This window comes from Cupressus sempervirens, chromosome 5, assembly GCF_028749045.1.
Source record: "Cupressus sempervirens isolate cs-2001-9-10 chromosome 5, ASM2874904v1, whole genome shotgun sequence".
Classification (NCBI taxonomy): domain Eukaryota; kingdom Viridiplantae; phylum Streptophyta; class Pinopsida; order Cupressales; family Cupressaceae; genus Cupressus; species Cupressus sempervirens.
In genome coordinates this window covers 437,477,626-437,498,686 of record NC_143122.1, presented here as the reverse complement: position 1 = coordinate 437,498,686, position 21,061 = coordinate 437,477,626, and the positions used below count along the sequence as shown (strand labels likewise).

The window sequence follows — 21,061 nt, the reverse complement described above, 5'->3', positions numbered from 1 at the left end:
AAATGATTCATATTGAAGTTTGAACTACATGGTATTCTATATAAATCTATGTCATCAAAAACAGCAAGAACAAAATTTCTCAAATGGGGTTGAAGATTCATTTCATCGTACCTTGTAATGTGGTTTTTTGTCATAACAAAAAATGTATTTTGAGGACAAGCTTCATTAAAGAGCCTAATTATAGAAAAATATCATTGTGTTACAAGATTGATAAATTTGGCATATAAAGAATCTGAATTAATACATTATTGGATTTGTCAATAAAGGGTCCACAATAGGATGATATCATTTACTAGCTCATTGGCTTGGCAAAGTAATTTGGCCGGATGGTATTTTTCTCCGGCAGAATCACATAAGAGTTTTCATTCAAGTGGCTATCTACTACTACAAGGACATGTACTACAGTTAAACCATCTATCCAGAGAATGTGTATTGTGCATCTAAAGCACTTGAGAACCTTTCTGCTGTAACACAGATTGCACATGGGAAATTGTTTCCTGCAGAATATTCATCTGGATTTAACAACACAAACAGTTGACACATATCCAATGGTGAGGTAGGTTTACCCATGCATAAAATTAGATAGGCAGTTTGGATAGTAGAAATTGGAATCAAGAACAAATATCGGATGCCAAGGAAACAGAAATGTACATATACAAACCTGATGCTTGGGTGATATGTCTACTTGCAGCAGAGATGAACATGGAACTCTTGTTTAAAATTATCAATCAACACTCAACTCTGCATCAGCGATCAAATTTTGTGGTGACTATAATACAGATTGCACATGGAAAATTGTTTCCTGCAGAATACTCATCTCGATTCAACAACACAAAGAGTTGAAACATATGCAATGGTGAGGCAGGTTTACCCGTGCATAAAGTGAGATAGGCAGTTTGGTAAGTAGAAATTGGAATCAAGCACAGATATCGGATGCAAAGGAAACAGAAAAGTTCATATACAAACCTGATGCTTGGGTGATATGTCTACTTGCAGTAGAGAACAACTAGAAAGTCTTGTTTAAAATTATCAAACAACACTCAACTCTGCATCAGGGATCATATTTTATGGTGACTTTAAAGGGTGGATGGTGTACACAGATTTCCAGGCAAGCTATATGTGTCTGAGAACATTCTTCAAGACATAAATTGGAATTATTTTACAGCTTAAATCCAGAGTTCTTGATTAAGATAAAGTTTTGGCAAAATAGACTACAAAATCCAGCAATATATCAAAAGACATGGAGAAAATTGCTGCATTGAAGCTCAATATATCTCACCTTATGCACCATTCTATTGCAGCTATTTCCTGTGTTCCTTGATATATTTGTTTGTCATCTTGATATACATATGTCCCAAAAAAAAATCATGAAAACTGAAGAGGAAAGTTCCATCAAGGAAAAATGAAGCCAAAAAGGCATCTCAAGAAAATGAGTAATTGTGTTCAAGAGTACATATTTGCAGTCAGGGAAAACTCAACCAATTAAACTATGATGGCTGGAAAATTTATCGTACTTTCCATTTAGTATTTACACCTTCTGTACTGAGTCCCATTTCTCCAGTCTCCTTAGCCGTTTCTCAAAAAAACAAAATATTATGATTTTCAATTACCAGAAACCAGAATCATTAAATTAGAGTGTAGAAAATGCCATTTTAAATGAACACCCTGTAACAAACAATTATCATCACCATGTATCTCAATATTATATGTTTGGCAGCAATGACCTACTTTAGGATATTGGCATTCGATGCAAGACTCTCTTTGAGCTTAAATGTATTGTCTCTGAAGATGTAATCTCCATCAGCAAGTTCTCTAACGGATATTAATTCCAGCCATCAATGTATCCTCAAAGCTTTCAAGATCATAGAACGGTGCAAATATACAATTTCAATTCCAATACAAGAAGAATTAAGTTTCCTTTTCCCATTAACTTGATTTGAGTTACTAAGTCATGTAGGCTTGTAGACACTTAGATACACAAATTTAGCTACAATTTCATATGAATGACCTGCCACGACAGAAAACTCACGCGGTATCCATTTGAATCTGCAGTGTCCACACGAGCACCTTCCTGAAGCAATAATTCTGCAACCTGAATTGCCCCACGCACAGCACTCCAGTGCAAAGCAGTCTGACCAGTGTGGTCAACAGCATTAACATCTGCCCCATGCTGATCAAGGTCATGAAATCCTCATAATCAATACCAAAGATCAAAAATACAAAACTTCAAATAAATTAATTTAGAGCATTCATCTTCAAATACAAGAAAATGCCTAAAGAATTATGTGATCATGATAATGATTAGTGTCAAATGAGACCACCTATAGTCTATGGAATCTAACCAACACTAAATTGATTTTCTTTATCATAATATTAACTCTAACGAAAAGGTTCAAAAATTGAGTTCGCAGGGGTTTTTCAGTCTTCATGATTTAAAATAAATTAAAAGAAATTAAGTAAAATAATTATTTGTCGAAATTCTATTAGCAACCTTTGGCAAAAATTAAATAAGTTGGTCACAGAATTTGCAAAATTGAGTTTGCAGGGGTTTTTCAGTCTTCATGATTTAAAATAAATTAAAATATTTAAAGTAACATAAATATTTGTCGAAATTCTATTAGCAACCTTTGGCAAAAATTAAATAAGTTGGTCACAGAATTTGCAAATGTTCATGTTCATACTTTGTATGCTGAACTTGGTTATAAGCTTAATTAAATTTCTGTCTTCATTGATCATCCATTCACTGCTGTCTGTTTCTTGGGATGATTGATTTATCATTAGTAGATGCAAACATCTACACTCATTCGTATATAATTCCATCCATTCCTATAGCATCCAAAATATAACTGCAACCTCTTAGGGAACCATTCTTTGCTCAGTTTAGAGAAGTTGGGGCTTTTCAAGCAGCATCAGGCTCTGCTCGTTAAAGTCAAACTTGTGTGGATCCATAAGGATGATAATTCCCCAGAGGCACAGGAACAAATGTATGTTTCTGGTATTTATAAGGAACATTCTTGTAAACCTAATGTTTATATCAACATGATGTGTTTCAGTTTCAATCATTTACTGGAAAAGGTCTCCTTGTAACCCTTTGTCAAACTGATGTAAATTGTTGCTCAGAAAAAAAATCATATTATTCTGTAACATCCCCTTTTCAAAATTAAGCTGAATTGAAACCCTAACACCTATCATTGTTTTCCCATGGGGTTTGAGAATTTTGCATCAAAGAAATGGGATTATTGTAATGAATCAAGAAAGTCTTAATGTCACAAATGATATAATAAACCGACATTATAATAAACAGTGCCTCAAGCAAACTTAAAATATAGAATAAGACCCTTTAAAAAGGTTTTTTAAATCATTTCTCAAATATCAAGACCAACCAAAGAGATGAAGGCATACTAATTAAGCATTCTATTTTCTGGCTTCTGCTCCCTGTTGGAGCATTGGACTTTGGTTCATATTAACCTAGGGATTGAAACCCTCTAGGTCTGGAAGTGGATGACAGAAACACACAATTCCTTGGTATGATTTCAAGCAGAAATCACCATTGTAAAGATTGGAATAAATTTTGATTACAAGGTTCGCATGTACATATTCTTCACAATTGCAGCCATTAATATAGACTAAATCTTATTGAAGGCAATGACCATTTGGGTGAAATGATCTGCTCTCTAAATGGGCCTATAGTATCAATTTGCAGTGACATGAATCAGCATAAGGGTTTGACAAATCGTGGCAGAAATGGTGCAGCACTATGAAGTAAAAGGCAATGATTATATGAATAAAATCTGTCATTTTCTAAGCTGAGTTCATGGTGATTATATATTCTGGTTTATTTGTTAATCATACTATTGCTGAAGTCAACTGCATACATTTTAATTGTGGACATAAGTCTTAATTGTCACTGTGAATTTATGTCATGTAGCATGTTCCTTAATCTGAGGCTTCAGACTATATAGTTGCTAAATTAATATCCATAACTACTGCATATATAATTTCAGTATTACAACTGAATAGCAATCATTAAGATTTAATTTTATTAGGTTAGCTAACCTAAGGAAATCATTCAAGTGGGTGAAAATTAGGTAAGCATCATAAAATCTTCCTCTGGGGGTATTACATATTCACAAACCTGATTACATAAATGCTCACACATAAGATGGGTTTCTTCAAACAAGTGCTAGATTGGAAAATTAAAAGCAAGAATTTAATCTTTTATGGTGTTAAGAGTTGCACATTTTATATGTTTTTCTCACCCAAGGTGTTTCGAGCATTATCCATCCCCTGGTTAAATCGTGAGTATCTATTCTAAATTATAATCTATTGTCTTTCTTTCTTTTCCAAATAGAATATATAAAAGAAATATGTTTTTTACTTAACATTGAGATGAAAACATTATTAAAGTATTTAACTTCTCCTTTTTAAAATTTAAAAGCTTGTTCAGAAAACATATTGTTGAAATGAATATAACCTTCAGTATTTTCCTAGCTGTAAATGTGGCATACTCCTCAATATTATCATTGGATATAGATATTGTTAAATGTTGTAGACGAGAGTTCTAAGTTGGAGATGCTCGTCTTTTTCCATTATTTAAGCCAATTTCAAGAATAAAGCTCGTTCAAGTACTTAGGAATGCTCCCTGAGGTGAAGATGGTTACAATCACCATTCCGATTTCTATGATTTGTAATTAGAGATATTTTGCGTGTTGAGCTTATGTTTTCGACGCAGAAAGAAACAATTGACATTTTAGTTTATAGCCGGTTATGTTTTTCAAGATTTTGGCTTCTCAACTTTCCGTTTCGGGCTCAGCTGAAAATTGAGGTCATTTTCTCTGTTTTCTAATTTAAATCCTACATCAAAATAAACTTAAACTAGTAAGCGATGCCTTGATTGTTGTCAGTATTGTATATAATGAAGTTATCCTAATGGTGTCCTTACTGATACTGCTTCGGCCATTTAACAATTCAGTTAGCGATTTCCACAAGCAAAATCTGGAAAACGTGCGCATTAAAAATCTTTGAAAGCAATTTAGTAAAGATTCTGGTAGGTGATGTCAAAGGAAATGGCGTCCCCTTCCCTCGATGTTTTAGTTTCACTTCAAGTTGAAGATACTCAACAATGCCACTACATTTGACTTTACACATACTCTCTAAGCCTGAAGAAACCAAAATCGAAATTACTTTTCACCAGAAAACCTAGCGAGGCAAAATTTCAAAAGTGAGAATCGATCCGTTGACCTCCAGCTAAATCAAATTAAACTATCACAGCTTTAACAGTAAAAACATATGCATCAACAACCCTAAAACAAAAAGATTGAGTTTTTACTTCAATTAAGTACTGAGCAACGGCAGCGCGGTTGTTCAAGGCAGCCCACTGTAAAGCGAAATAACCGCCACCATCAGGTAGAGAAACAGAACATCCTTCCCCCTCCACTAATCTATTCAATTTATCCAAATCGCCGTAAGCCGAGGCCGTGTAAATATCATCATTGAGGCTCTCTTCGCCTTCAACCACTCCATTTATTGCCCCATTAGAATTATGACCATTTGTGTGCTGTTGAAGCTCCTCTGTCACCACTTCGATCTCAGACGCCATTTTTCTGATAGCTCAACTCCTCATTCTCTTCCGCTGTAAGGAATGCCTTCCCCTCGATCCACTGAAAAGAAAGCCAAACACAAAAAGGAACTCTTTAATGGATTCCTGGAACTGCAGCAGCCTTGTGTAAATTTATGTCTGCTGTTTAAAGGGTCGTATGAATGAAAAAATAAGTCAATATACGTCGAGGGCGTAGCCGGCTTGTGGACGGTAAAATCAAAGGCAACCCGAGAGGTGGAAATTTCGTAGAGGGCAGAAAAACAAGGATGTATTTATAATTCGATTTACGAAAAGGATAATATGAAAATTTCGACGCTCGTCGGGCATTCGGGATGGGAAGAGAAGTGAGCCGCCTTCATTGACCAGGCATGGAAATGTCTCCAATTGAAAACCATAGTTTCTGGTGCCTTCCCGAAGGTTTGGTTGATTAAAGACCTCAACACTAACATGCCAAGTTGATTGAAGCTTAACCCCAAAACAAATTTGGTATAAAGCAAGTCTCGAGAAGAATTATTAGGGGGAGGTTCTAAGTATGAGGAAACATGATACTAGCATCCTTAGTCTTTTCTTTTCTCTTGACTTTGACTTTTTGTTTGAACCATTTTGATTTATTAGTTTTTGTGATTTAAGGTAGAGAAGATTAAGGAGTTTAATATTCTAATTATTTGTGGGGTATGAAAGATTCAAATAGCACTATCTAGATGTTTATAACATAGACTTTGTCATTAAATCTAATGTCTTTTTTAAAGCATGTTTTAACTTTATATGTTAGATTGTCATAGACTTCAGTTTTTATAGTAGTTTATTAAGTAAAGCTTCTTCTTAAAATTAAGTATTTAGGCTTATATTATCAATAAGATGTCCCAATGTGATCATAAAAAGGTTTTAGAAAAAGTATTTGACTTCTACTATTAGATCACAGATAATGACACAGTCTTTGGAATTGTTTGTATCAAGGACCAGATAGTGTGCTTGATCTTATCAATTTGAATACTCGTGTTATTTATTTAATTCTATTATTTCAATAAGCATGTACAACTAAAAACTTGAACAAGTGCAAACATGTAGAACTAAAAACTTGAACAAGTTAAGTGCCTACTAGACATTTTTTGCTTAAATATATTGTTCATATGTGTATTGTTGAAAAAGTAAAGCCCTAATGTGGGGTCCAATGGGCACCCACTTCCTTAAAAATAGAACAAGTGTTGCTGAGATTTTTTAGGGATATTTAAAAAGGGAAGTAGTCTTGTGGATTTATATGTGAATCCGCTTCAAAAAGATTAGCTCCTAAATTCAAGGAAGTTGTTTGTCTAGTGAATTTTAAAAATAAAAATTAAATTTGGTCATAAATTTGTTTGTGGGATATCATTTTGGTGGGAAAATGAAGTGTAGGTTGTTGACAAAGGGCAGAGTTCTTTCCTAAGCTGGTGGGGCTAAATCCAACCCCACCCCTTTTTGACCCGCTCAAATTGAGAAGGCTAAAAATTCGAGGCTCCTATTTTGTAGGAAAAGATTCCAAATAAACTTTTAGCCCCCCTCCTAAAAATTATCATGGAGCCACCTGCTCCACAAATATAGAGCTTAATCAGCTCCCATGGGACCCCTGCCTAAATCTATCTTTTTTTTGCCCAGTGTTAAAGAAAACCAAATCATTCACCCCACTCCTCTTAATTTTCATTTTGTTTTATTTGATATGATTATTTTATTCTTTGTTATGTGGACACGTGTTCACCCCTAAAAATTATCATGGAGCCACCTACGCCACAAATATAGAGCCCAAGCAGCTCCCATGGGACCCCTGCCTAAATCTATCTATTTTTTTGCCTACTATTAAAGAAAACCAAATTGTTCATCCCACTCCACTTAATTTTCATTTTGTTTTATTTGATATGATTGTTTTATTCTTTTTTTTGTGGACACGTGTTCACACCTCGTACGTTCACAATATTAGGATTTTAATGAGATGTGTTTTGGTTCGACACATGCTTCCCTGCAATATTATAGTTCTAACAAGAGGTTATTCGAATTGACTAATATAGACACATGTTCATATTCTGCAGTTTCATAATATCACACTTTTGATGAGACATTATTTCATTTGACTAATGTGAACACTTGTTCATATTTCATAGTTTCATAATATCACACTTTCGATGAGATATTTTTTGATTTGGTAGATTCTTAGACCCAATATTATACCTATGATGATCCTAGGTTATTTGATTTTATTAATGTGAACACATATTCCTGGTTCATATCTTTATAATGAGTTTCACATTGATTTTGAATTTTAAGTTCTAGAATATGGAGCCTACTACACATGTTACTATTTTTTAATTGTTTAATACATTAATATTGTTCTACTAATATTCCAAGGAAATGTATAACATAACCAATATCCATCTCAAAATCAACTAAATGGAGGCACATATTACCATTTTGATGACATCAATACATTATCCATCTCATAATATAATCTTGATTTGTTGGCAACTTTCTTACACTATGGTATTCCATAATCACTATCATGTGCACATATTGGTAACCAAATGACCACCACTTCATAGATATCATTAATACATTTTAATTATTTTCCATTGTTCCAAGAACCAAGAATAATGGATTAAATTAATGATAAATAATCTGGGTAGCAATTATAAGCTATTTATAGAGAATATGGGCTTATTTTGTTAGGGTTTGACAAATCTGGAATAATGTAAGAATAAACATCATATGCAAAAACAATAGAAGAAAACACAAAGAACATAGATAACACACAGATTTAACATGGTTCACCCAAAACCTGGGTTACATCCACCTACACAGCCTTCAACCTTTATATTATCTAGCAAAAATGTTCACCAACATTACAATGCATTATGCATCTCAGTCGCTTATAATAGTGTTTTAGGGCAACCACTAAAATCGACCAATTTAGGGTTTTTACAATGTTGTTAGTTTTCTTTTTTCGAAAAAGCACAAAAAAATTGACATTGTGCGCTGGCTAGAGAAGGCGCCACAACATCAACCCCAGCTACATGACCGCTCACCACAATATTAGCAATCTCCCACTTGGAGACTGATCAGGCTCCACACCAAACAATCTCCTACTTGGAGACTGAAACCAAGCGATAATGTAGTACATGCAACTTCACTATATAAAAGAATTTATTGTGTATTACCTCCACGATAATCAATCAAGAAGCCCAATAGGAGCTAAGCAAGAAACTAGCTTCTCCTTCGGGATTGCCTTCATGAACATGTCTATAGGATTTTCACTTGTGTGAATCTTTTCAAGCCAAAACTTCAACCCCCACTACATGATCAGTCGCCAGAATATCAATAATCTCTCACTTGGAGACTGATTAGGCTTCACACCAAACATATTTCTCTATCGATTCTCCTTGGATAGATCTAGAGTAAACTTTGTAACCCTTTTTGGCATTTCATCTTCATTTCTAGAAATTAACTTAGAGCTTGTGGGTAGAGTGTGCATTTGGAAGAGTATGATGGATGCTCCTATTTGATTAACAAGTACAATTAAGGAGGATCAAAGGGTCTTTTTGGGAACTGTTGTGGTTTCATAGCACATGCCCCATTTTGAGTCACATAATGGGGACCTCCTCGTTTCAAAATCCTCTTAGAACACCTAGTTAGGTGTCTTGATCATCTAGGACCCTCCTCTAGGTTTAGGTCAAACCTTGGTCTCCAGTTGAGTAGTATTGAGCAGTTTTGATAGTGCAAGAAATCAGGTTTTAGGGTTCTAAGTGTAAAAGTGGGCACATGCACACTCACCTCCATCTGAGGATGCACACATGCACACCCTCGAAGGTGCGCATTAGACCCCTAGGCCTATATATACCCCTACCCCCTTGTCTTCCTCACTTGTTCTCTGAGCTCCTCTAACTTTTTCACACCTTCACACCTAAGAGACATCTGCAACTCTACATCTCCAAGCCTTCTGCCTTTCAAAAGGTAGAAACACCACCTATTGAGGTGTACACCCTCAATAGGTGTACATATGCATACCAAAACCAAAACAAGTTCCCCATATTAACACAAAACTCCTCACTTCACATCATGCACATGTGCACAAAGTGTGTAACTATGCACTTTGTTTTAAAAGGGCCACCTTACAAATTCATATGCACATGTGCACTAGGTGTGCATATGCACATTTCAAGCATTGGGGGGATTTTGATCAGTTTTGTTTATTTTTGGTCAGTTTCTCATCAATCTAGGTCTTGTCTGAGGGTCATATAGTTTTCTAACACCAAAATACTGATATTTCTCTCTTTTGTATAGATATAATGGCATCATCCTCATCCTCTATTGCAAAAAAGATGGCATCAAATCCAGTAGCTTTCAAGTATCAAGGAGCACTAAAGAAATCATGGTTTCAAGATAAACAGACTAAAAATTGAGACACTGAATTGGGGCACATTGACTGGAACATCTTTCTCACCCTATGCAAGAAACCTAAAGAGAGGTCAGCCATGGTGTTGGCTCTGATCCAAAGTGGGTTGGTGAACATGGCTTCTCACCTAACATCAGTTCAATCATTCAAACTAATCATGACCTTAGCTCATCACTATGTACTAGAAGAGAAGGTGGTCAAGAGTGTGACTAGGGAGATAGTCTTGGACCTTAGGGCTCAAAATATTGAAAAGGTCTTCCATCTTCCATGGGAAAATCAATACCTTCAAATCACCTATGAGGGCGTAAACAGATGGTATAGGGAGAATGAAATAGAGGCCAAAGAGTTGGTACAATCAAAGTACCTAATTGACAGGACAACCTTGGGAAGAAGAGCTGGAAAGGTTGACATGATGTGTGGGTATATGATAGATGACACTAGCTACTCAATTGTTCTTTTGAGTAGAGCCATGGGTCTTCCCGCAGCAAGTCACCTAGAGACATGTATGGTACATTTCATTAAAACCATCAGAATAGGCAAGATGCATATTGATTGGGCTACAATCCTGAGTGATAACCTAGATGAGTAGTTGATTTCGATGAAAAATGACCCCTGATTCTACATGACCTCATATATGGTATATCTGTTGGTGGTGAGAACCACAAATTATCCAAGATTATACAGAAAAGGGAGCATGCAAGATGCAAATGCTTGGCCTTTTTTCGTGTACCCACAACTGATGAAGAAGAAGCTCCCACTACAAAGTGTAGAATATAAAGTGGTCAATGATGGTTTTATATTTGCCATCATTAAGTTCATTGAGGGAGATTATGCAAAGATAATATCAGTAGAAGTTGCAGTACATTTAACACAGGTTGGTGGATACTACATACAATTCAAGACATTCACCTATCTCCAAGTAGCTGGTACCTTCTTATGCCCAAAGAAGCCTCAGTGATATCCATTGGATAGGCTTATATTATTGGAGATAGCAAGACAACTAACATCTACATATGACAGGCTTAGAAAGCAACATAAGAAGACTTGGGTATGGCCAATCACCATTGAAGCCTTCGACATGAAGCAGAAGCAAGATGTTGCTACATTTGATTCAAAATGGGATTGGTACCCTTTAGAGGATTACCAAGCACCTCGCCCATATTTTGATAACATTAGGATGGTACGACACTTGGTGGGTAAGATTTTTGTGCCAAAAGAGGCCCTTGAAGACCATTGGATGAGTTTCATAGATGACTATAATGTTTTCATTTGAGATTATGGTAGGATGAGTCTACATATGGCAGAAAATGTGTTGAACATGGAGATACCCCTCAAAGCATGGGAGAAGGATGTCCTTGAGATATTGGATCCCTTGTACAATAGGGAAAAGATTAATATGAATGTAGAAATTGGGCATGAGGAGAATGATGATATCAGTCACTGGGGTCGACATGTGGTTGAGCTAACAAGAGAATGGATCAGGAAGCCTTTTCAAATGGATCCAATTTTGCAAGCTCTACCTCTTCAGGCAACATCTCGGCCTAAAAGAGGTAATGGAACAAAAGTTGCCTTACCAACCTACCCTACCAAATCACCAATGAGGCTAGAGATGGTACACCAACATGAGCAGGAGGTTGTATATTTTGAGACAAAAAAGGGCAAGGGTAAGAAGAAAAAGGGATCCCCTAGAAGAAGAAAGCAAGAGGAAGAGGCTCAATTAGAATTGACTGCTCAAGAAGAACAAGCTCAACCTGAATGAGAATAGGCTCAACAAGTAGAGGAAGGAGTTCCACCACCACAACCTCCTCTTGATACAGAAGCCTCCTCATTGATGCCCAAAAGAGTCAGAACATAGATGATGGTGGTAGGTGTGAAGAGAAGGAGACTAAAGAAAAATAACACACCCTCACCACAAGTGTCAGAAACCATCCCTAAGGTGGAAGACAAGGAGGAAGGGGAACAAGTAGACTTTGTCCCTATAAATAAGAGGACTCACTCAGCTACTATTGTTGAATAAGAGAAGAGTAGAATCTTGATTCAGACACTATCTTCTCTCCCTAGGGAGCCTATCTAGGTTGAGACCTTTGAAGATGAGCAACAAAAGTGGGTTGAAGAGATGGAAGGAGAGGGAGTAGATGTTTTTAACCTCTCAAATTTTGACTTCATGCTCGTGGGTACTAAGATGGTGGGAGAGAGCATACGAGATACTCCTCAAAATGAGCCATTAGGAGAAGATTGGAATCAACTGCCTCCTCTACCACAAAGACCTCTTGGCATTCCTCCCCTACTAGCACAAGATATGCCATAAATAAGGGATCAAGGATTAGTGGCCTTGTCTCCTCCGACAATTGAACCAAAAAGTCAAACTCTAGAGGAAGGAGAATATGTGTAGTTACATGTGTAGAACAAGTTTAGTATGCAAAGAACATTAACAACATAATAAAAAACATTCACAAACTAAAAACATGTTCACATATGAGATTAGAAAAAAAGAGAAAGAATGCCAAATGACCTAAGAATATGCAAACCTCTTTAAACCGAATCAATCTTCCCTTCGATCATGTAGATGTGTCCTTGGATGGAGATGTATGCTTAATGGTGCTTCAAATTTCAATGGAGAATATGGATCAAAGTGGATTTGTAGATGAACCTTTCCATTATGATGGTATTTTGATAGTTTTAGGCTCTCAAAATAGCATTATAACATTAGCAAAGAAGTGAATTCTTTTGTGAAGGATGAAGGGCTCAATTTATAGGCCAAGGAAGGTTTGATGGATGGTTGAGATGCAAGATGGAAGGTTTGGTTAAGGAGGGCTAGGATGCAAGGAAGGAGAAGCACATGGATTGTGTTTCTTCAAAGCTCCGGCCTTATGACAAGTGTCACAAGGGGATTGGATGATCAAGGTGGAGGATCAAAGGGAGTGCTCACACATGTGTGAGAAACTTTGGAGGAGAAAGTCAAGAAAGGGGGCTTCAAGATTGAGGGCTCAAGGTGTTTTCACACATGCGAGAAATCTTTCAACATGAGTGGGGGACAAGGCCTAATAAAACAAAAGAGCCCCAAGACTTTGAATTTCACACATGTGTGAGCAACCAATTAAGGCTAAAGATGAGATTAGGCTTAGGTTTAGAATTAAATTAAATAGGATTTAATTTAATCATAGGATTATAAATTTTGCTAAAGTGGAGGAATTTAAATAAATTGAAATTTATCTCAAAAGGGGATGTGGAATTAAACCAAATAAGTATAGTGCAATTATTTGATTTAATAGGAGAATAGGGATTTAACTGATAATTAGATTATTGATTGTCTTTAAATATATCAATTGGACTATAGTTAATTAAATTAATTAATTAACTAGGGGATGATGATACATTAATTAAATATTTAATATTTAATCAATAATGTCTTAGGAGATGACTAAATAGGATTACGTAAACAATGTAATCAGATTTATGTGTCTACATTTTGCCCCTCTTTGATATAGTGTTGAGACAACATTGTTTCAAAGAAGTTTAAAGATAGACGACATGAAGAAGATTTTTAAAGCAACAAAGTTGCCCTAGTCTCGAAGAGAAAGAGGAGAGACTAAACTATGTGATGCCCCCTTGAGAAGGCGGCAGGGAGAGAAGATGAGGTCTGTCAACTTCTTGAAAAGTACAAGAATTTGAGGTAAGTAGGAGGATGCAGATTGATTAAGAGAGGGGAACAATATGCAAGAAGAAGCAATCGGGGGGAAGGAGGGGATTGGCTACTTAAACTAAACCCAAGTGGGATGAAGGGGGTGGTGGAAAGTTTGGATACTTTTGGGATAGATAGTGTTGGATAATAACGGTACTACTAATTTGATTGGATGCTTGGATAGGATTTTTGATTGGATACTCTGGGATTCTAAAAAGTGGGTGGTGTTTTGGTGGAATGAAGGGAGATGGAATCCATTGAAGTTTGCGCATGGGGGTACTCCTAAAAGGGAGCAACTCCATATAGTTGAGGACTAAGTTTAATATAGTAATATTGGATATATGCCAAGGTTATAAAGAACATCAAGGCCTTTTTACCAATATTACATAGGACTGATGCAAAATAAACATGCAAGGTTTTCCCTAGCATCACACATGAATCCCTAAGGAATTAGAGTGAAAATGACACTAGGTAACCCACAAGCAAATGATATTTCCCAAATGTACCATGTAACCATAAGTGGTCATATGTTTGGAATATGCACGAGTCACATCGAACTGACTCACAAGCAGAAAATAAAGAAAAAGACCTAATCAAGACCTTGCTCTCTAATTGCCGCATTCGTAGCACACCATGATATGAATGTGTGGTGACTTTGAGGAGGGAACAAACAAATTTCTTGGAAAGATAATCAAGAACCAAAATTGAAATCCAATATTGAAAGGAGTAAATCAACAGAAAGTAACCTTTTGCCAAAGAGATCGGTAGGACGAGAGACACACAGACCAAGATTAGATGAGAGGAAAGCTCTATCCTGCAAGGATCTATCGATGGTATCCAGAGGGGTGATGTGATTGAGATAAAATGAAAATTTTAGGACAACACTTTGATGACAAAGGGTCTTGCATGAGGACTTTCTAAAACATAGAGCTATGAGAGTTGCAAACTTTGATCAAACATGATTGACAGGAAAAATCTAGATATACAATGGTGCTAAGCTAAGGACTGACTATAGAGGATGTACAAATGACTAACCATGGTATTTACAAGGATCGATGTACAAAATCTCAAGATGAGGTGATAGTGGATGGAAAGTCAAGATGAGGTGATAGCAGATGGAAAGCTTAGGATGAGGTGATAGCGAAATGAAAGATTAGGATGAGGTGATAGCATATGAAAAGCTCAAAATGAGGTGGTAGCGGATGGAAATCTCAGGATGAGGTGATAGCGGGATGAAAAACTTAGGATGAGGTGATAGTGAATGGAAAGCTTAGGATGAGGTGATAGCGGGATGAAAAGCTCAAGATGAGGTGATAGCGGATGGAAATCTCAAGATGAGGTGATAGTGGGATGAAAAGCTTAGAATGACGTGATAGTGGATGGAAAGCTCAAGAAGAGGTGATAGTAGGATGAAAAGCTTAGGATGAGGTGATAGCGGAAATACTAATGACAAGGGATGTACTAGGTGATAGAAAGATGGAGGTGATGTTAGGAGATGCAAGGATAGATGAAAAAGGGTATGGTTGATAGAAGGATTTGGGTAGAGGAATATAAAAAGATAGGGATGGATGGATTTAGGGATGACTAGATGAAAATGAAACTAGAATGGGGAGATGGAAAGATTGGCAGGACATGATCTCCAAGGAATATAGTGCCCCTAGTTAGTATATATCATTCATGAGGAGGTCTTTATGAGTGGTTTGATAGGATGGAAAATTGGACAACAAGAGGATGGCAAGGTAGATGTGAGCTAAGATGGGAAAGGTGAATGAGAGAGGGTAACAATGACGGGTGGATGAGGCTAACAGAGGGATTATATGGATGAAAGAATGGATGGATAAATGATAGGTGGATATGAGCTGATAGGGAAATGGATGTCAAGAAGGTGACCAAGAGCATGCATGTAGTGGTGGCTTTCAATTTTTATCAAGATCCGAAGGAGGAAGGAAGTGAAATGGATAAGATGTGGTTGATAGGGTGGGATGAGATGGACATGATGGGTGGTCGAAAGTGTCCCTAAGTGTGTAGATCATTTGGATGGGGGGATTACACACGATGCTTGCTTTCCAAGTTTTTATCATGGTACTTGTCCAAGATGCTTGAATTGTCAAGTTTTTGTTTTTGGACACTTTTATTTTCTAATTTTCTTTTTTACTTGTATTTTTTACTATTTTGACTTTTTCTATGGATTTTTACTCATAGATGTCAGTAGGATGGGTGGGAGTTAGAAGATAATGGATGGGAAGACATTAGACTTGTGGAAAATGGATGGAGGAATCTGGAAAGATCATCATTAGCACACATCTAAGATGGTTTTGGATGAGATTTAGGAGGAAATGGATTAGGAGAAATATAAGTACCAAAAGGAAAGTTGGAAGATGGAAGATTGGAAATGTAGGATAAGAAGCATGGGGATGAAAATTGGATTGGGAGGATGGAGGATATGTAGATGGAGATTTTGATAAAGTATGAATGGATGAGGCTTTTGGAGTAGCAGGAATGGATGCCAATTTAGATTTTTCTTTGAGATGCATTTCTTTTATGAGCATCTTGGGTATCCACATGAACCTTTTCAGCTTGGGCCTTTATGGGCATTTGATTTTTTCTTTTGTTTGTATCAAATGTTTCACTTCTTTTTGAACATGTGCTTTGGATGAAACATGTTGATACTTGGATTTTTGTGGATTTTTGGATTTTTGGTTTTTAATTTTGGCATCCAATTTGCTTCTTTTAGCCATGGTATGGGAACAAGAGCATCAAGGATATGGAGGGATGTTGGATGGTGGATGGAGAGATAGAGATTAGAGGTTGGAAGGGATTCAAGGATGTGTGCCTTTGATGATATGGCTTTTAGATTTGAGGGGATGGAGTGATAGATTGGAAGACAGGACATGGAGGGATATAATTTCCCAAAATGGATGGAGGGAATGAAGGATAGGGACCTAAAACAAATGGAAGTGAGGAAGGGGTAGGTCCCAAAATAGGTGGAGGAGATAGAGGATTTGGATTGGGTATATAAGGATCCAAAATGGATGGAAAGGATGGAGGATTGAGGTAAGGGATATTCAGTCCCAAGATGGAATGATAGAAGGAATTAGTACGATAAGGGTCCAGAATAGAGGTGGAATAAGATGGATGGGAACTTTGGGGTGGCAATGGAAGGATACCAACATCTAGAGATTCTTTTCTTTTTCTTTTTCTAATATGCTCTTCATTATTGTGAACACAAGATGCGAGTCAATTAGAAGTTGAGGTTTTAGATATGATAGTTAGTTCTTCTTTTGTAGAGATATCATCATAGATTATGGGGTATGTGTAATCCGGGAGCATAGAGGATGGAAGGATAGGATCTTGAGTTGGAGGGATGAAGGAAACAAGAGGATGTTGAAGTGGAATGGTGGATGAAAGGGTAGGATCTTGATATGGAGGAGACAATGGTTGCTCTTTGGATGGAGTGGATGGTAAAAGTGGCTCATGTAGGGGAATAAGTGGGATATTTGGTTGTGTCGTCAGATATTTCAACATGCTTTTGGAAATGGTCTTGATAGGATTGGATTGGAGTGGATGGTGTGATAGGAGATGTATGGATCATTTCTTTAAGTGGGGTGGATGGATGGGTGGGAGATTCTTTGACGAGGATGAGTTGATGGGGGAAGGATTCATTAGGATTATTATATGAGATTTGGTTAATGTTAGGAGGAGGATGTGTGGATGGGATTTGGAGGGATTCGATGGATGGGAGGTGGGATTTGGAAGGGGATTGATAAGTGGTGCAGATGGAATAGGGATGGTAGCGATGAGATGACAATAAGGGAATGATGGGTGTGGGAGATGGGTGTTCTTTTAGTTTACTTGGATATGCATGTGCGGGATTGGGATTGGTTAGAGGATTTGGAGGATTTTGAGATGGTGGGTTTGGCTAAGGGATGCAGCTACTAGCAGGTATGGGTGGAGGCATGACAAGATAGTTTTGAGGAATGCATCAATTTTGGAGGATGTTTGGAGGATGTTGAGATGGTGGATTTCGCCTAGGGATGTAGCTGGTAGCATTGTTGTGGAAGGGTGGAGATTGGGATATGAAGGTGGAGGAAGATGGAGACATGGTTGATGGATGAGGGCAATATGTGGGCACGATATAGGAAGAAGATGCAGATGAGGACAATGATGTATTTCCCTTGTCAAAGGTATGATAAGGAGTACTATCTAGTATGCATGGAGGCATGACGAGGTAATTTTCAAGAATGTGTGGATGTTGGAGGATGCGTGGAGGAATGTTTGGATTTTGGGGGATGCTTGGAGGAATGTTTGGAGGAAGAGCTCTAAGGCTTTCAATATACCCATTATTGGAATAGGATAGAATGGGAGAATAGGTGGGATGACCAAACTCATCATAATTGGATTGTGACATCATGTTTTGATGATGAATTGGGTAGGGATGGAGCTTTGCTAGTTAAGACACAGAGAGAAAAGGAGGACTTGATGGAAGACCTTAGGAATGATGGTACTAGATGAAAGCAACGTGGGATAACCAAATGTTTTGGAAGCTTGGATGAATCTTTGATGAGGCAGTGACTACGCTAAGTATGCCTTTCATTTGGGTTGAATGATTTACCACTGGTTGGGTTGTTGCGAATGGACTTGGTAACAATCGTTTCAAAGGACAAACAAGTGATCTCTTTAGCAAAAGGACATTAATTTTCTTAAACACGGGGAGGGTTTTGAACACTCAAGCACATCAAACACACCAATAGTCTTATAAGATTTTTGCTAGGATATACAAGATTAGCTAGAGGTGTCCTCGATATACACAAGGTACATGAGGCCCAATTTTGTAGATGAAAGAAAACAATGTCACACAGCCAGGAGGAGACGGTAACCCAAATCTCTGTAAGGAAACTCAGGTGCGAAAATAGCTTCCTACACTAATCTCATAAGGAAAGTATGGTGCAAATCCTTTTAAAATCTTCTAACTTACAGATTCAATATCATGTAAACAACATTATTGCAGCCAACCATGCATACAAAAATTAGATAGAGAAAGAACACATAACACAAAGATTTGTCGGTGGGGAAAAACCTTTCGGTAAAACAACCCCACCCCTCCAGAACCTGCACAATGTATTATCTTCAACACAAGATTACAATACACTTGCAATGCAAGTTCAATAGCAACAATAGAAGACTCCAGCAGCACCTCAGTACCTGCAAACTTTCATCTATCACACTATTGCATTACAACATGCAATACACATTTTATGAACATCTTAAGACCCAACAAAATGCCCATAATGGAGTTGGGCATTTTTCATGGCTCAACCACCAAGAAACATGCACAATGCCACATGTACATCCAATACCAAGAAAAGGGTGTCCATCCCTTGAATAGACAATGATAGCTTATCATAAAATCCACCAAAAATAGTGGTCACAAGAGAAGTGTAAGGGAATCCGTCATACCAACCTATTTTTGGCATATTCTCTTACACACAGCAACCACTCATTCTTGGGCGCCCAAATAGGCCTCATGTCATAAGATGCTCTTACACCTGTCATAGCTCATTCCTTAAATAGCTCTTATGCATCATAGGAATCCATCATAACCATTTCAGCCATGATCTCCTTCACACACTTCAAGATGCCGACACATGTAAGTGATCAACATGCCAACTAGACATGTACACTCACATTTACATATTATTTGCAAAAATACATTTTACAAAACAAATAATAATAAGAATAAGAATTGTACAAGGTTGAGACACCTTATTCCTAACATTCTCCCACTTGTCGAACACCTTGTAAGAGCAACATGAACATAACAGGAACTAACCGCTATAGGCCGAAAGGCCCATAGACTTCGAACACCATTTGAACTTCTTAGTGCCCACTGGTTTTGTTAATGCATTTTCAACATTCTTCATAGTATCTACCTTCTTCAAATTTACCTTTCCATCTTCCACCATATATCTCACAAAGTGAAACTGCACATCAATGTGCTTCGTTTTGGCATGGAAAGTTGGATTCTTCGCAAGGCAAATAGCACTCTGACTATCACACCAAATAGTAATTTGTTCTACATCAACACCAACATCAGAACACAATCTCTTAAGCCAAATGGCTTCCTTACAAGCATGAGTAGCAGCCATGTACTCAGCTTCTATAGTGGACAAAGCAACCATAGGTTATCGCTTACTCATCCAACTAATGACACCACCAAACATAGTGAACACATAACCACTGGTGGATCTCTTGCGATCAATATCACCTGCCCAATCTGAATCCACAAACCCATGAATACAAACTAAATGCGAAGATCCAAAAGAGTTACCATGATAACATATGGAGTAATCTGATGTACCCCTCAAATATCTGAATACTCGCTTAACTGCATCCCAATGTATCCATCCAGGATTAGCCATAAACCAACTTAGGACTCCCACTGCTTGGGCAATGTCTGGTCTAGTACATACCATATCATACATAAGACTACCAACTGTACTAGCATAAGGTAATCTACTCATGTCCTCCACCTCACTAGAAGATTTTGGACAATCATCTACAGATAACTTTGTTCCCACAGAAATAGGAACACATAGTGGTCTAGAATCTGCCATGTTGAACCTGTCCAACACAGACTTCACATACTTACTCTGACTCAACCAAAGTTTTCTGTTAGACCTGTCTCTACTGATTTCCATACCCAAGATGTACCTAGCTGCCCCAAGATCTTTCATCTCAAACTGTGCTGACAACTGAGATTTAAAATCAGAATCATACCCTTACCCTTCCCAAATAGCAACATATCATCAACATATAATGCAACAATAAGAAGGCGATCATTTTCAACTCTGAAATAAACACAGTGATCTGATTTCAATCTTACAAATCCAATTGACAACACAAAGGTATCAAACTTAAGGTACCACATCCTAGGAGATTGCTTCAAACCATATAGAGATTTCTTCAATCTGCAAACAAAGGAATCTTTACCTTTAACAATGTAGTGCTCAGGCTATGACATATAAATCTCTTCCTCCAAATCACCATGAAGGAAAGTTGTCTTCACATCCATCTATTCTATCTCTAAATCATATGATGCAGCAAGAGATAACAGAAATCTAATGGATGTCAACTTTGCAACAGGAGAGAATATTTCACCATAATCTATTCCCTCTACCTGTGAATACCCCTTTGCAACCAATCTAGCTTTGTACCTTTCAACACTGCCATCTGCACAAAATTTCTTCTTGAACACCCATTTACAGCCAACAGTTTTTCTCCCTTTAGGAAAAGGTAAAAGGTCCCATGTTTTATTTTTCTCTAATGAAGCCATCTCATCATCCATAGCCTCAATCTAGGAACC

The 21,061-nt window shown here is 37.2% G+C and overlaps 1 protein-coding gene across 1 annotated transcript in view; it reads right to left on the bottom strand.

Moving 5' to 3' along the window:
* LOC149556656 (protein S-acyltransferase 24-like) overlaps positions 1-6,133 on the bottom strand; it is a 35,565-nt gene extending 29,432 nt beyond the window's left edge. Inside the window, exons 1-2 of the mRNA XM_089831080.1 lie at positions 5,330-6,133; positions 2,030-2,170 (exon numbers count right to left, since the gene is read on the bottom strand). Of these exons, the coding sequence (XP_089687206.1) occupies positions 2,030-2,170; positions 5,330-5,599 (411 nt within the window). The 5' untranslated portion in view covers positions 5,600-6,133. The remainder of the gene's footprint in view (positions 1-2,029; positions 2,171-5,329) is intronic.
* Between the last annotated feature and the right edge of the window lie 14,928 nt (positions 6,134-21,061).